This window comes from Anguilla rostrata, chromosome 4 (assembly GCF_018555375.3).
Source record: "Anguilla rostrata isolate EN2019 chromosome 4, ASM1855537v3, whole genome shotgun sequence".
NCBI lineage: Eukaryota > Metazoa > Chordata > Actinopteri > Anguilliformes > Anguillidae > Anguilla > Anguilla rostrata.
In genome coordinates, this window is record NC_057936.1 from 2,194,891 (window position 1) to 2,211,704 (window position 16,814).

The 16,814-nt window shown below is 48.1% G+C and overlaps 1 protein-coding gene across 3 annotated transcripts in view; it reads left to right on the forward strand.

Moving 5' to 3' along the window:
• Positions 1-1,391: 1,391 nt before the first annotated feature.
• psmd1 (proteasome 26S subunit, non-ATPase 1) overlaps positions 1,392-16,814 on the forward strand; it is a 96,016-nt gene continuing 80,593 nt past the window's right edge. For all 3 annotated transcript variants that reach the window (XM_064330015.1, XM_064330013.1, XM_064330014.1), the window contains exons 1-16: positions 1,392-1,581; positions 2,379-2,422; positions 2,725-2,798; positions 3,397-3,566; positions 3,828-4,036; positions 5,748-5,891; positions 6,608-6,834; positions 7,603-7,663; positions 8,738-8,866; positions 9,421-9,509; positions 10,141-10,219; positions 10,554-10,727; positions 11,067-11,178; positions 11,498-11,694; positions 12,671-12,766; positions 14,557-14,621. In XM_064330015.1, the coding sequence (XP_064186085.1) occupies positions 1,566-1,581; positions 2,379-2,422; positions 2,725-2,798; positions 3,397-3,566; positions 3,828-4,036; positions 5,748-5,891; positions 6,608-6,834; positions 7,603-7,663; positions 8,738-8,866; positions 9,421-9,509; positions 10,141-10,219; positions 10,554-10,727; positions 11,067-11,178; positions 11,498-11,694; positions 12,671-12,766; positions 14,557-14,621 (1,886 nt within the window). In that variant the 5' untranslated portion in view covers positions 1,392-1,565. The remainder of the gene's footprint in view (positions 1,582-2,378; positions 2,423-2,724; positions 2,799-3,396; positions 3,567-3,827; positions 4,037-5,747; positions 5,892-6,607; positions 6,835-7,602; positions 7,664-8,737; positions 8,867-9,420; positions 9,510-10,140; positions 10,220-10,553; positions 10,728-11,066; positions 11,179-11,497; positions 11,695-12,670; positions 12,767-14,556; positions 14,622-16,814) is intronic.

Consider the following 16,814-nt stretch of genomic DNA (forward strand, 5'->3'; position numbering starts at 1 on the left):
CAACAAGATTATAATCACTCATAACTCTGTTACCTTTAATTTTGGGTGAACTTTGTGTATATGTATATCTATAAGTTTAGAGCTGGAAAGGACCTGTATGTTGTTTAATAAAAATGAAGGACATTTAAAAACTATGAACTTTACAACATCCATCATTTAATATAAAATTGGAATATGTTTTGTCCTGAATTTTTCATTTTCCTGTGGTAGGTACCTGGTTGTGTCATTAAGTATATTGCAGAAAGAGGACACAATTGTGTGAGAACTTAAAGAAATAAATAGTCCTTTATATGCAGCACGTTTATTTTTGACATGTGACTTAATCCTGATATAGGGGGCAGATCTTAATGTTAAGGAAAGCAATAAACAACCCACTACATTTGAGGGACTGTGAATTAGGGAGGTCTGGAAACACAGGACCGTGTTTGTCCTGCCCTGTAGGAAAAGGCATTTATTGTGGTCCAATGATTTCTTATTTCCTGTAATCCTGTGGACAATCCTCAAGACAACCACGTACACAACCACTAAGTCCTCAGTACAGCCACACAACCACTGAATCCTCAGTACAACCTCACAACCACTGAGTCCTCAGGACATTCATGTACACAACCACTGAGTCCTTAGGACATTCATGTACATAACCACTGAGTCCTTAGGACAACCTCACAACCAGAGTCCTCAGTACAGCCATACAACCATTGAGTCCTCAGAACAACCCTACAAGCACAGAGTCCTCATGATAACTATACAAGCAATCCTCAGACACAAGAAGATGCAAACCACTAGTTAGCTGCAAAAACAGTATGGCCAGGTTATTATAGTATAGTTTGCTATGAAGTACCTGAAAGAGCCTACCGAGTGAACAGTGTGAGGTTTTTTTATTAACACAATTTACAATACACAACAACGAGGAACAAGAATAATTGACAATACAGAACGTTACATTATGCACAACTGAACGTAATTAACAGTCTAATGGTATATATAGAATAACCAGTACACAAGACATATGGTGCAAAGAAAATGAAAGAAAAAGAGAGTATGAAAGGTACGTTGCATAAGTCTCAAGAAAGGAAGTTTAGCGCAATATGGTCTGTACGAGGCACCGTGACTGAAAGGGAAGGCGCTCGGCTCTCAGTCGCAGGCACGGTTGATTTGGGCGCGGGAGATAAAAAAAAAAAAAAAGATAATGCCAGCTTAGAACATGTAATGTATTTTTCATTTCCTGGAAAAAACATACGCATATACAATATATAATTTTCTTTTTAATACGGTTTTTAAGTTTGTGATCACATATATTGTTAAATATATTAATTATTTTAACAAGTGACTTGAAAAACAATCAGGCGTATAATGGACAGCCCTAACACACTGAAAGGGCCCTAGACGCCGGGGGCTTTCTTTATGAAACAAAAATTTAGGTGGAATCGAGGTGCAGCGTTATTGTGTTGGTGAGACAAAAATCGCGTTTGAGAGGGTTGTTTTTTTTGCATTTCTTGTCAGGAAACACGTTTGGTACGTGTGGTGGTTGTGTGGAATAAAAAGCGGCTGATCTGCATCTAAACATGATAACTTCTGCGGGTAAGTGTTGATGAGTGTGAAAGAGGCGAACCGGCTGATTTAGCTGAGTCACAGAGAATTAGCAATTGTCCTGTGAAATGACTGTAGCTGACAGTTTTTGTTCATGTAGGCTTAGAAACACTAATCGGTTAAATTAAAGTTAATGCACATTAGGATGTGCAATCGCTTTTACTGTTTGCCTTCTACATTAGCTACAGCGATGTCTTTTTTCGCACTGCGCTAACATTAGCCGGTTAGCTAATGAAAGTCGCTGGCTAACTTGCTACATTAGCACAATCCGACGTTTATTTCACATCACTTGTCAACTTCGAAATAAAATTTTATTGCGACGTTGAATTACGATTTTTGTTGGAAAACTGTTATTGCCAGTCACTAGTTGTAGCTATATTCGACATGCTCATTTGGATGTTAAGCTAGCAAGTTTGCCTACTGGCGTTGTACCCAACCTCAGCGAACTTGTGTATGGTGTAGCTTTAACCTTTTACCTGCTATAGCCCCTTTATTAGACTAACGACTTCTGCATTTGGGCAGAAGTTTTAGTGCCCCAGTTATTAGCAGTCGAAGTGTGATACATTGGTGTTGTAACTTACACAGTGTAGCTAATACGTTTTGGGAATCACAACATGCCTTAGTGAAGTGCAAGTCATTGCAAATCAAGTGTCAAGTGCTGTTTACATGGGTCCAACTGAGTACGTAGCTCGCTAAAGCTAACGAGGTCCCTGCTATTGTGACTCAGCGACCACGCGTCCGTGTTTTGGTTGCAGCAGTAAAGCAATTATACTTGTTATGTTTTACAGCTGGGATCATTTCCCTGTTGGACGAAGAAGAACCTCAACTTAAGGTGAGCTCCTTTCCTGGTGATTTATGTTTTCATTTGGGCCGGCAGTGTAGGATGATGTTCAAGTAATTGGGCTCAAAAAGCCAAGTAGCGGGTTGGAGCGAGGAACATAACCTGAATTTGCTCACTTAATATGCTGCACTATATACTGATTGGTCAACGCTGTAAGTTCTAAGTCGTGCTGGATAAGTGTCTGTTAGATACCTAAATGTAAATCTTTTCATCCATGAAGTTGACTACTGTAACTGCGTTCATAGTTAATTTTACCTAATGGTGTCTGTGTGTATTTTACTTTCTTGCCGCAGGAATTTGCGCTACATAAGCTGAACTCCATAGTCAATGACTTCTGGGCTGAGATTTCAGAATCGGTTGATAAAATGTAAGTGAAAAAAACTGTTTTTATTGTTCAAGGAAAATATAAGAAATTGTAAAAGCATTCAAATTGAAGTCTATAAAAAACAAGTCAAGCTATATTTATGAGAGCATTTTCTTAGAGTGTCTGGTGAATGACTGAAATGAAAAATATTGTGTGCATATTATCACAACACTAAAATGAAGTAACAACACGTTTTGCGGGATAAGGGATACCCTTTCCCTTTAATTCAGGGTTTTGTAAATTTTCTCTTATTTTACTGTAATTGTAGCTTTTATTTAAATGTTGAAATGAAACATTGATAGTTTCCAATATCATTGTATTTAAACATTCTTCTACATTGGCAGCTGTTGATGGGTTATAACGTAAGTGGTTATACTTTTTATGTTGCAAGCCACAAACAGGCACAGTATGGAAGAATTGGTTTGCGTCATTGCGTGTAATGATATTGAACCAGACCTCGCACACAAGGAAAAGCTCATTTTTGTTTTTTACTGTGCAATGTGGAGAGTGGTAGACTAACTAATTTGAAGAAAAATAAAGTGCAATTGCTAATTCCGACTCCTCTTTCGTTTCATCAACGATCGCTTGCTTTCCCGTTTAGTGAAGTCCTGTACGAGGATGAGACGTTCCGGAGCCGGGAGTTTGCGGCGTTGGTCGCCTCCAAAGTCTTCTACCACCTGGGCGCGTTCGAGGAGTCTCTGAACTACGCTCTCGGCGCCGGGGACCTGTTCAACGTGGCTGACGACTCGGAGTATGTGGAGACCATAATAGGTGAGGGAGGGAGGGCGGTGGGATCTCAAGAGGTTCCCGTCGATCGGGGGTGGGGGTGGGGGGAGTTTTGAATATCAAAAAAGTGAGGGAACAGTAAAAAAAAAAAAAAAAAAAAGTCTTCGTTTTCAGTAGTTGGGGGGGTTCAAATTGACATTTGATGCCCCAACCCTGATGGATTGATTCCCCAATCCTCTGAGCTTGCTTAATTCGGAATTCACCTGCATTTTAATGAGAAACCGTGAAAAAAATTTCCCCCGACAGCGAAATGCATCGACCACTACACCAAGCAGCGCGTGGAGAACACGGAGCTGCAGGAGGGGGAGGAGAGGAAGGTCATCGACCCCCGCCTGGAGGGCATCGTCAACAAAATGTTCCTGCGTTGCCTGGGCGACCACAAGTACAAGCAGGCCATTGGCATCGCCTTGGAGACGCGACGCTTGGACATCTTTGAGAAGACCATCCTGGAGTCTGTAAGTATTCGCTGAAATAGGCTTTTTATCTGCATGTTGTTCAATGGACTTAAGTGGACTTGATCCTGAGTTTGGTTACACTGTTGTAAGTCGCTCTGGATAAGAGCGTCAGCTAAATGCCTATAATGTAATGTAATGTAAAAAATCCTTTTGACACCACGCCGTTCCATAAAGGCTCCCTCGCTGGGTCGCACCTCCTCTGTGGAATGAGCTCCTCGCTGCAGTCAGGACAGCGGAGTCACTGCCTGTTCTCTACCGCAGACAGCAGAGTCACTGCCTGTTCTCTATCGCAGACAGAGGAGTCACTGCCTGTTCTCTATCGCAGACTGCAGAGTCACTGCCTGTTCTGTACCGCAGACAGCAGAGTCACTGCCTGTTCTCTACCGCAGACAGCGGAGTCACTGCCTGTTTTCTATCGCAGACAGCAGAGTCACTGCCTGTTCTGCACCACAGACAGGGGAGTCACTGCCTGTTCTGCACCGCAGACAGGGGAGTCACTGCCTGTTCTCTACCGCAGACAGGGGAGTCACTGCCTGTTTTCTATCTCAGACGGCAGATGGCAGACGCACCGGGTTACACCATGTCATGACTCAACCCGTACTCAGCTCTGCCCAGTTTCAGTTGTTTACCGGCCTTACCCACGTTCCTGTGTTCACGTCTGACACTTCATTCTGAAATGCATTTGCTGCTTAAAGCACAATATCTTCGACCCTTTATGGTGTGAGATCACAAATATGTAATTAGAATGTTCTCAACTGAACATTCCAATGTTGATGGAACATTGATAGTTGAAAGCAATGGAGTTCTAGAACACTTATAATTTTGAAGAAGAAAAAAAAAAAACATTCCAAAAAACCTGTTTATCAAAGGGTTGCTCTCTCTTGCACCTTCTGTGGCTCTTGGCGTTATGTGATACGACTGCTTCTGTTGGCTGTGATGCCACTGACTTTATGCTTGTTTTTTTCCCCGAAACCTTTGTGCACACTTTAGCCTGCAGCTCTTTACACATTATTCTGCTGAACTTAAATGTAGCGCAACAACTTTGCACTAAATGCTGTGTTGAGATTGAAGGCGATGCAGTGTTTGGCTTTTTTAAAGTTTGCAGTAATTACTGAATGGCAGAAGAGCAAACTCAATTCCAGATATTAAATAATTTCCCTGTCAATGCAGTATATGACTGTAATCAGCCATGCCGCCTCCCTGTCTGGTAGTTGAAGCTATGCAGGTATGGGCTTGGTTAACCCCTGAGATAGTGAACCTCTCTGGGATAACAAGGCTGCAGCAGGACGTGTAGTGTAATGGGTTGAGCCTGTGCTTGGAACTGATTAGTTGCAGGTTCGATCCCCAGGTAGGGCTGTGCAATATACCACAGCGATAATTATCAAATGCACCAGTGATCTTTGCCACTGTATGTTGTATTACTATTCTTTTTATTGTACACTGTTGGTCCATTGGGCGTTGATAACATGGCCAATCAGCAGCAAGGTCGTACAGCTTCCATGTGATCATGTGATGCGTTTTTGTCAATCGCGTGGAAGCTGCAAGGTCTTGCTGTTGGTTGGCTGTCTTATGGTCACCCAATAGATAACAGTGGTGACATTTTTTTTTCTGTAGGCAGTGACTTTCATCTATTAAACGCTCGTATGTAAAGTGTGTAGTGATGAGGTGAAGTGTGTGAATTTGTCGCTTTCTTTCTTCTTCGCTCGCACAGAACGACGTTAGCGGACTGCTGGCCTACAGCCTGAAGGTGTGCATGTCACTCATGCAGAACAAGCAGTTCAGGAACGAGGTCCTCAGGGTGCTGGTCAAGCTCTACATGAACCTGGAGAAGCCGGACTTCATCAATGTGTGCCAGGTACTGCCGCGCGCGCGTTTCAGAGAGCGCTAGCCTGACCGTGAGCTGTCACGCTTCAGCGTTTCACTCTGATGTTTACGGAAGTTAGAACCCGCTCGGGTAGTGTTGCATTAGAACCATCACACATTAACCCAGTGACATGCAACCAATTCTGACACCAAGCCGTGATGCGTGATGATCAGTTGAATGTGGAGTAACAAGACCCTGTGGCTCTCTGGGACCAGGGCTGGGGACCCCAGCAGACCCTGTGGCTCTTTGAGACCAGGGTTGGGGACCCCAGCAGAACCTGTGGCTCTTTGGGACCAGGGCTGGGGACCCCAGCAGAACCTGTGGCTCTTTGGGACCAGGGCTGGGGACCCCAGCAGAACCTGTGGCTCTTTGGGACCAGGGCTGGGGACCCCAGCAGACCCTGTGGCTCTTTGGGACCAGGGCTGGGGACCCCAGCAGAACCTGTGGCTCTTTGGGACCAGGGCTGGGGACCCCAGCAGACCCTGTGGCTCTTCGGGACCAGGGTTGGGGACCCCAGCAGACCCTGCGGTTCTCCAGAACCAGTGTTGCAGAGCTCCGATTTACTGCTTTCTGCCAGTGGAGAATCTGCGGGTTCCAAAAGTGTCTGACCTGGACCAAACTCCTCGGGGCTGTGAACGCTGATGTTGACCCCCCTCCTCCTCCTCCTCCTCTCTCTTTCTCTCTCTCTCTCTGTCCGTCCCGCACAGTGCCTGATCTTCCTGGACGACCCCCAGGCGGTGAGCGACATCCTGGAGAAGCTGATGAAGGAGGGCAACCTGCTGATGGCCTACCAGATCTGCTTCGACCTGTACCAGAGCGCCAGCCAGCAGTTCCTCTCGTCCGTCATCCAGAACCTGCACACCGTGGGCAGCCCCATCCCCGCCGTGCCCGGCTCCACCAACACCGGCACCGTCCCCACGCCGGACAAGGACAGGTGGGTGTGGCCTGGTCCGCTTCTCATTCCGGTGCAGGCGCAGAAAACCTGGTGTGCAGGAATGCTGTGTTTTTATCACAGAGGACCCTAAATGTCTCTTCTCAGTCCCTAAATGTCTCTTCTCAGTCCCTAAATGTCTCTTCTCAGTCCCTAAATGTCTCTTCTCAGTCCCTAAATGTCTCTCTTCTCAGTCCCTAAATGTCTCTTCTCAGTCCCTAAATGTCTCTTCTCAGTCCCTAAATGTCTCTTCTCAGTCCCTAAATGTCTCTTCTCAGTCCCTAAATGTCTCTCTTCTCAGTCCCTAAATGTCTCTCTTCTCAGTCCCTAAATGTCTCTCTTCTCAGTCCCTAAATGTCTCTTCTCAGTCCCTAAATGTCTCTCTTCTCAGTCCCTAAATGTCTCTCTTCTCAGTCCCTAAATGTCTCTCTTCTCAGCCCCTAAATGTCTCTCTTCTCAGCCCCTAAATGTCTCTCTTCTCAGCCTCTAAATGTCTCTCTTCTCAGTCCCTAAATGTCTCTCTTCTCAGTCCCTAAATGTCTCTCTTCTCAGTCCCTAAATGTCTCTCTTTTGAAACTCTAAATGGGCTGCTAGTATTTGACTTTCATTACTTTATGCTCTGCTGCTCTCAGCTGTCAGAGAGAGCTTAATCTGTGTGTGTGTGTGTGCGCTTGTGAGTCCATTCTGTATGAAAGGTATTGGGTAATAAACTTACCGGACACGGTGAGCATAATTAGATTATCTAACGCTGTGGCGTCTCCTTAATTTTAGCGATGCCATGGAAACGGATGATAAAGCTGGCAGCTCCCCGACAGGGAAGTCCTCAGAGGTGGTGAGTTTGCTGATTACACTCTCCTCCAACTGGCCTTTCTCTGTGGACCACTGTTACAGTGGGTCCTTCCATCTTCCATACTATTCAAACATGGCTCTGCTTTTCTGTTTAAAGGAGTACCATGGTGGTTGAACGTGACACTTCCCAGTTGTCTTCAGGCAACAACAAAACAAATGTGCATAATTTTTTAATTCTTCAGTCATTTCAATGCACTTTAAAATGTATTTTTCTAAGCCTAAATTTCCCACGATAAAAATTCACCCGAACCGTCTGGGCGTGGTAATGAGAACGGTCAGTTAGCTATGATTGACAGACCGTGCCCCGTTACCATAGCTACCCCCATGATACGCGCTCTCTTTGGGAGACTGAATTTTCACAAGCTAGCTAGCTTAGTAGTATATCAAGTATCGGTAGATAGCTAAGGTAAGGACGTTGACTTATATCCAATTATAATTTTTGATATCTAGCTAGCCAAGTTAAGATAAAAGCACAACTATAACGTCCTCATAAAAGCAAACTAGCAAGCTAACGTTATCGATAACATTGCCTTATGAAAGCAAACCTCCTAGCTAGCTAACGTTAGCTAGCTAGCTAAATGAATATAACCAGAAATAATCTAAAGGCACTCTAATTTAAGTGAATCTAACGTTAGTCAAATATTTGCATTGTCTGAACAGCAGGACGGTGTGTCCTGTCAGATTTCTTTACGGGGCGTGGAAATGGGAGTAGTTACTGTATTCGTGACGTAGCAAAATGACAACTTTCTCAACCGGTTGAAAATAGGACGATGAATTTAAAACGCATATTTCTCCAAAAATACAGAACGGACATATTTAATACTTTGCTCATTGTGTTTCTTCAATGCCTCTTGTGCAAATAGCACATAAAACCGAGAAAGTGTGAAAATCACCATGGTACTCCTTTAAATACTGCCATTCCAGTTTTGTACATGACAGAAAAAAATGATGTTTTTTCTGAATTATAGTTTTTATTGAAGCTGCGCATTATATGTAGGCATGTCGTGTGTATGTAGGACTTTTTTGCTAACCACTGTCATTCTTCTCTTCCCTGTAGAAAGAGGAACCAAAAGACCAGAACTCCAAGATGATTATGATACTCAGTGGAGAAATGGCCATAGAACTGCATCTGCAGTTCCTCATCCGAAACAACAACACAGACCTGATGATTCTCAAGAACACAAAGGTTAGCCCTGTCTGAGGCCCGAGCTCATGTTGCTTCCAGAAGTTTCCTGTGATTTTTGAAGTTCATTATTTGGCAGGATTAAACATGTAAAACATATTTGCCTGTTGGGGACCTCTGTACTGTTATGAGCCTATATCTAAAGTTTAAAATGTAACACATCTAAAGTTTAAAATGTCCACAGAGCGGTGTGTAATTGGCGGTTGCGTTGCCCAGGGTGTGGGAGGGTTCAGTCAGTTAGGGGGTGTGCATTTCACCGCAACCCCTACTGCTCGATTGGGCGCCCCTTGGGCTGCATGTGAAAAGCCGCATGTGAAAGGTCTTCCTCCTGCTCCGCTCTGTGTGAGCTTGGCTGTAGACTGCGGACGCCTACACTCTCCCGAGTCAGCGGCGGGGTCGGGGCATGAACACCAGCTGCGCTTGCGGATAATGGGCGTTCCGAGTTTGGCCGGGAATAAGTGATGGCTAAGGCCCTCGTTGGCCGCCAGATTTCTCGCTCTGTGCACGTGTGAGAAGTGATCTTGATTGACGCGTTTCTCCTCCAACCCGTTCGGCAGGATGCGGTTCGGAACTCCGTGTGCCACACAGCGACGGTCATAGCCAACTCCTTCATGCATACCGGGACCACCAGCGACCAGTTCCTCAGGTATGACCCGGCCTTTACCTGCTCAGGAGTTTCACCTGTGTGTCGCCATGGAGATGTTCTGGTCCATCCTGCTTCCTCCAGACAGCTGTGTTGTAGAACCTCAGAGATTCTGGTTAACCGAACTGTTCAAAACCTCTAGAAGCTTAGGCAATTGTGCGTTTATCAAACTCTACTCTCGCTGAGGCAAGAAGTCTAACATTCAAAACAAATACAAAAAAGTCTGTCAATTTTACTGCTATCAAACTCAGAATGCTGTAAATATTGGACCTAGGGGCTTGGCATTAGTGCTGAATGATGCCGTGTTTCATTGGGAGAAGTGAAAGCTGTATATACTCTGTCCCCACTGATCCGTCACTTGTGGATTATGGGACAGCAGAACTTTCTTAAGATCGTGTTCCAATGTTATATTGTGAGTAACTCAGTGATTCATATACAGCCTGGAATCTCTGGGTTGGTTTCTCGCTGATTGTTCTCCGTCACTGTGGAAAGAACTGAGGGGAAACGATGACTGTTACGCAGGCCGGAACAAACCCCCCGGTAGCTTCACTGCTGACTTGATTTTTGTGTTTGTCCTTCTGTGGTTATGTGATGAAACGCAGGTGGGTCTATAATGCCTTCTGTCTTTGAGCAGAGAGAATTTGGAGTGGTTAGCAAGAGCCACGAACTGGGCCAAGTTCACTGCCACAGCGAGTCTGGGAGTCATTCACAAGGCAAGATGAGTGTGTGCGTGTGCGTGTGTGCGTGCGTGCGTGTGCATATGTGCATCCGTGTGCCTTGTACACTGTTTATTGTGTGTCTGTGTGTGTGTGTGCACGCACAGGGATCTGTGTGTGCGTATGTGTGCACGGGGGTCTGTGTGTGCGTGTGTGTGTGTGCACGGAGGTCTGTGTGTGTGTGCCTGTGTTTGCACGGGGGTCTGTGTGTGCGTGTGTGTGTGCACGGGTTGTGTGTGTGTGCTGTTTAAGAAGGGCTGTGTAAGTAGTGTGTGTCGCGTGTGTTTGAGAAAGCCGCTGTGTAAAGTTAGTGTTCGCGTTCTGTCTTCAGGGTCATGAGAAGGAGGCGTTGCAGCTGATGGCCACCTACCTGCCCAAAGACACCTCGCCCGGGTCGGCCTACCAGGAAGGGGGGGGTCTGTACGCCCTCGGACTGATCCATGCCAACCACGGGGGGGACATCATCGACTATCTGCTCAACCAGCTCAAAAACGCCAGCAATGACGTGAGTGGCAGAGTGGCCGACGTTGGTCAGATCGCTGTGTTTACGAACCGGTTGTGTCGAGTCGCTGGCCATGCTGAGCGGCTCACTGTGTTGAGTCACTGACTGTGATGCACTGGCCGTGTTGAGGTGCTCACTGTGTGGAGCTACTAGCGCTGTGTGAAGGTGCTCACCGCGTTAAACCGTGCGCTGTGTTGAGGCCCTAGCCGTGTTAAACTGCATACTGTGTTGAGGCACTCTCGTGTTGAGGCGCTCCCGTGTTGAGGCGCTCACCGTGTTGAGGCGCTCGCTGTGTTACACTGAGCGCTGTGTTAAACCGCGTGTCACGTTTCCTCCCCTCAGATCGTGCGTCACGGCGGGGCGCTGGGCCTGGGGCTGGCCGCTTTGGGCACCGCCCGGCAGGACGTCTACGACCTCCTCAAATCCAACCTGTACCAGGACGACGCCGTCACAGGTAACAACGCACCTGTGCACACCTGCTGCTCCTCACACCGCCGTCTCCGCTGCCATTTCAGCCCCTCTCCTCCTCCCCTTCCTCTCTGCCTGTCTGTGTGATTGGCTCTGGGGTGGGGGGGGGGGCTTCTTTACCGCTGTCTGTGATTGGTGCAAGGTTGGGGGCGTGTCTTTACCGCTCTCTGTGATTGGTGCAGGGTTGGGGGCGTGTCTTTACCGCTCTCTGTGATTGGTGCAGGGTTGTGGGCGTGTCTTTACCGCTCTCTGTGATTGGTGCAGGGTTGGGGGCGTGTCTTTACCGCTCTCTGTGATTGGTGCAGGTGAGGCCGCCGGCCTGGCTCTGGGGCTGGTGATGCTGGGCTCTAAGTCTGCTCAGGCCATAGAGGACATGGTGGGCTACGCCCAGGAGACGCAGCACGAGAAGATCCTGCGTGGGCTGGCCGTGGGGATCGCGCTCGTCATGTACGGCAGGATGGAGGAGGCCGACACCCTCATCGAGAGCCTCTGCAGGGACAAGGTACGGCCGGCGCTGCCCTAGGCCCCTCCCACAAAGCACAGGCCCCTCCCATGTCCCACAGACTCCTCCCCCATCCCACAGGCCCCTCCCACATCCAACAGGCTCCTCCCATGTCCTGTAGGCCCCTCCCACATCCAACAGGCCCCTCTCACATCCTACAGACCCCTCCCACATCCCACAGGTCCCTCCCACATCCAACAGGCTCCTCCCACATCCTACAGACCCCTCCCATGTCCCACAGACTCCTCCCCCATCCCACAGGCCCCTCCCACATCCAACAGGCCCCTCTCACATCCTACAGGACCCCTCCCCTGTCCTGTAGGCCCCTCCCATGTCCCACAGACCCCTCCCACAATCTACAGGCCCCTCCTGCAATCGACAGGCCCCTCCCACATCTCACAGGCCCAGGAGCGTCACGTATGCCTCCAGGCCCCACCCACATCACCATAAGTTGATTGTACTCCTGTGTATGTATGAGGGTATATCTATGTCAGGAATCTCACAATTAAGAACTTCTGTTCATAACTTCCCCTGCCCTCACAGTATAAACAAGCACATATTTGTTGAAATCCCCTGAAGTGTTTTGCTGTGGCCTGATACAGGAGTATGGCTGTATTGGCACAGCTGGCTGTTTAGACCGTTATGGCAGAACGGTCAGTTGGGATAGGTCAGCTGCCAGGCTCTTAAATCCGGGGCCTGGCAGCCTGTTCCTGCTCTTCCCGTTATGATCCATTCTCTCTGCCTGTTGAGCTGCTGGAATCGAGCCTGTTTAGTGGATCTCAACCACAGTGGCACGGGCAGGAAGTCCTGCTTGGCAGTCCTTTGATGCAGGTGACAGGGTTTATAAACGAACCGTATCTCTTCTCCCTGACGGTGAGCGGAAGGGGTCTGTGTGGTGCTGCCGCGCAGCGTGAAGTGAGACGTATTCCCCGACGGTCTGTTTGTTTCTCTTGCCCGTCGGTGTCGGCGGCTCCAGGACCCCATCCTGCGCCGGTCGGGGATGTACACGGTGGGGATGGCGTACTGCGGCTCCGGGAACAACAAGGCCATCCGGCGCCTGCTGCACGTGGCCGTGAGTATCCCTACGCCGCCCGCCCCAATCCGGGCGGGTCAAGCACCGCCCACTACTACAGGGCCCACCCACTCTACAGACTCCTCCCACTTCAGGGCACAGGCACCACCCATTACCACAGACTCCTCCCACTCCAGGGCACAGGCACCACCCATTACCACAGACTCCTCCCACTCCAGGGCACAGGCACCACCCATTACCACACACTCCTCCCACTCCAGGGCACAGACCTCTCCCACTACTACATGGACCCTCCTTTCTTTAGGAGCCGCCCACCCCACGGCATGTTGGTGTTGATCTTTATGAACAGGTACAGGAGAGTGGAGGTGATCTTTATGAACAGGTACAGGAGAGTGGAGGTGATCTTTATGAACAGGTACAGGAGAGTGGAGGTGATCTTTATGAACAGGTACAGGAGAGTGGAGGTGATCTTTATGAACAGGTACAGGAGGAGTGGTGATCTTTAGAACAGTACAGGAGGTGGAGGTGATCTTTATGACAGGTACAGGAGTGGGGTGGTCTTAGACAGAACAGATTTGATGGTCTCTTTTAACTGGTGCTTAGCACTATATTACATCAGTCCAGTGAACCACTGCTCCAGGTAACGTTGCATGTTCTGCAGTGGTTGCCATTCAGAAGCATATTTTAATATATTTGGTACATTTTAAGTGGTGGGAATGTAGTCACAAAGTGGGTACCAGACTCTGTAACCATGGGAACCATATCTGTGTAATAGGCAGTCTGTGCGTAATTCTTCTGTGTCCCGCAGGGGGCACATCGTCACCAGAGATGGTAGGTAACTCTTTGTGAATCACACTGAAGGGATGTCTATGAACATGGTCTCAACTGAACACCTAAACAGTACAGGCAGAGTTGGAGTGATTTTTAAAATTATGCGGGCAAAATTATGCTTTGAAACGACGTCGGAGGATGTTTGGCAAGTGACTAGAGAGACAGGTGATTGTTGTGCTCTGATTGTAACGTTCTGTGGAATTATGCCAGGTAAAGTGACTTGACATACAATATTTTATAACAACGGACTGAGTGCATCCTGTGGTTTGCTTGTGTACAGGAGACTACGTGTATTTTTAGTGTAAGCAGAGCTATTTCTCAATTGAACTGTGTCGGGGTGTCTCTATGGGTAAGCCGTGGAGCGCTTTCCATGATCCGTTGCGGAGCGAGACTGTTTGAAGGTCAGAGTCGGGTCCCAGACAGTTGTTCGAGGTGTCTTCACCTCTGCGTGCTCTCTTACCTAAGTGTCTTCCGAGTGCTTCTACACGTCTGTCAAATGAAAGCTGAAAGACAACCCGAAAAAAAAAAAAAAGATGACCTGTGTAGTCGAGCGCTATGACGTGCGAATCAGGATCGTTGGGTTGTACCAGCTGTAATGAGCCGTTGTAGCACAAGTGGTTTCTCAGATCTTTTATTTGTTTGGCATCATATCACAGAACAGTAAGCCCTGGACCTGGATTGGGTGTTTTTGTTTTTGACATGAACACATCTGTGAATTCCTGGGAGTCGTTGAGGCAGCATGTTACTAACTGAAACACACAATATCACCTGGAAGAGTTTGCTTCTGTTGTTGTGGGAGTTTGCGTCACTGCTACTCACCACAGTCCTGCTCGCCCGAACAGGAGGGACAGGCAGATCTGTGGGCACCTAACGACCGGGGTGGGGTGGGGGGGTCCTTTTGTTGTGGCCGACTAAACCTTCTCAGTGTCCCTCCTGACCTTCTCAGTGTTTCTCTGCTGCTTTGCTGACGGCGTTCCTCTTCCTCTTCCTCTCTACAGGTGAGTGATGTGAACGATGATGTCAGAAGGGCTGCCGTGGAGTCCATCGGGTTCATTATGTTCAGGTATGTTCCCCTTCTCTCTCATTGGCTGGGCATCTCCACGAAGACGCCATGTCCCTGTAATCCCCCTCTCTCTCATTGGCTGGGCATCTCTACGGAGACGCCATGTCCCTGTAATCCCCCTCTCTCTCATTGGCTGGGCATCTCACGGAGACGCCATGTCCCTGTAATCCCCCTCTCTCTCATTGGCTGGGCATTTCTTCGGAGACGCCATGTCCCTGTAATCCCCCTCTCTCTCATTGGCTGGGCATCTCTACGGAGACGCCATGTCCCTGTAATCCCCTCTCTCTCATTGGCTGGGCATTCTCGGAGACGCCATGTCCCTGTAATCCCCCTCTCTCTCATTGGCTGGGCATCTCTACGGAGACGCCATGTCCCTGTAATCCCCCTCTCTCTCATTGGCTGGGCATCTCCACGGAGACGCCATGTCCCTGTAATCCCCCTCTCTCTCATTGGCTGGGCATCTCCACGGAGACGCCATGTCCCTGTAATCCCCCTCTCCCTCATTGGCTGAGCATCTCCACGGAGACGCCATGTCCCTGTAATCCCCCTCTCCCTCATTGGCTAGGCATCTCCATGGAGACCCCATGCCCCCACATGCTCTCTCTGACTCTCCTCAATCTCTCTGCTGTGATTAACTGGCTCGTGCGTGTTTACACAAAGAGGGGGCGGGGGAGAATTCCTGCGATAGTTTTGGGAGAGTGTGCGTTCCATGTGCGCCCCCCCCCCCCTCCCCTCCCCCATTAGAACTGGCCTGCGGTTTCTTTGCCTTGTTCTTCACCTTGTCTGTGGTTTGTGCTCTGGCCTCCTTGTTTAAACTCCCGAAACGGCAGCAGATCAATCTGGTTTCCCTGGTGCTGTCACTAGCTGTGGTTCGATTCTCCATCCGTCACCCTAAGCATGCTGGGAACTGTGCGCGGGACCGTTTGCTTTTAGCGCTACAGTGTTAAATGCCCTGGAATACCCGTGTTTAGTCGCGGTAAATTCCGGTCTTTGGAACGTATAGGTTTTAGTACGCTGTGTGCCAGGATCAGTTTAGCATGTTGCTCTGCGATGGAATTGAATATTTTTGGCATCGTGGGAAAAAAGAAGAGAAACTCATCTGTAGAAAGGTCGCTGTTCTGGTACTGTGACATTAATCTACATTCTGCTTAGTTTTAGTCACATGGCGTTTTAGTCACATGGGGTTTTAGTCACATGGTGTTTTGAGTCGGTGTTTTATTGGCCACAGAGCCCTGACACATTGACCATACATAACTGATGGAAGACATGGAGATGCAAGTTTAATGTTTGACATGGAGATGTTTTTGTTTTTAAGCAAACCCACTGCTAATTGTGTTGTTTATGAACCTGCTGTGGTGTCCAGACCAGGTGCCCTTTTCCATGCTCTGCGTATTCAGGGGTTTTCTGCAGGGGGATCAGACGTGCACAAATGGAGAAACGACTTCACCGTGCTTTATGGCGTCCAGCGGCGTCTCCGCGGAGAACGGCGTTCCGATTCCGGAATCGCCTCGGTGGAAAACGCGCCGTGGCGCTTTTGAAGGCGCAAAGCTGAGAAATGACGTCGGCTGTCAGCCTCAATCGTGTGGAGTCAAATTCGGCCAGAAAGGAGACAGCGATGGTGTCCTGGACCGAGTTAACATGGGCTACTGCGTTTGTTATTCTATGTTACTGCGTTTCGGATATGAGATTTATCCTGCCACTGGTGAGGGTGAGGTGTTTTATGAGTAAAGTATTCAGTGGAAAGTTTCTAATTGCAGCCTGTATCAGACTGCAGAGACTGGTGCCCCTGGCTACATCTAGGTTCTAGACCAACCACAAAAGCATTAAATAATATTTTATTTTTTAATTTGATTAAAATGTTGGCCTAGAGAAAAGGGATCTCTTTCTCCATTTCTGGGGACTTGAGTCTGGCCTCACCACAGGGCTGTCTAGTGCCCACTGGTTTCAGAACTGGGTGAAAGGACAGAATACTCTTATTATCGGCACTGAAGTGCTTACATAAGTCTGCGTGTGTTTACAGCATGTTGGCCGGTGTCTTCATTTAATTTATTTTCCCAGGGACCATTTTTCCAGTCCTTTTGTTTATGTGTTAGGCCCTGACCCCCCCCCCCCCCAGACTCACACACAAACCCATAAAAAATTCTCTCTCTCTTAGACTCTCCATTGCAATGCGCATGTGTATCGTGCGTACCC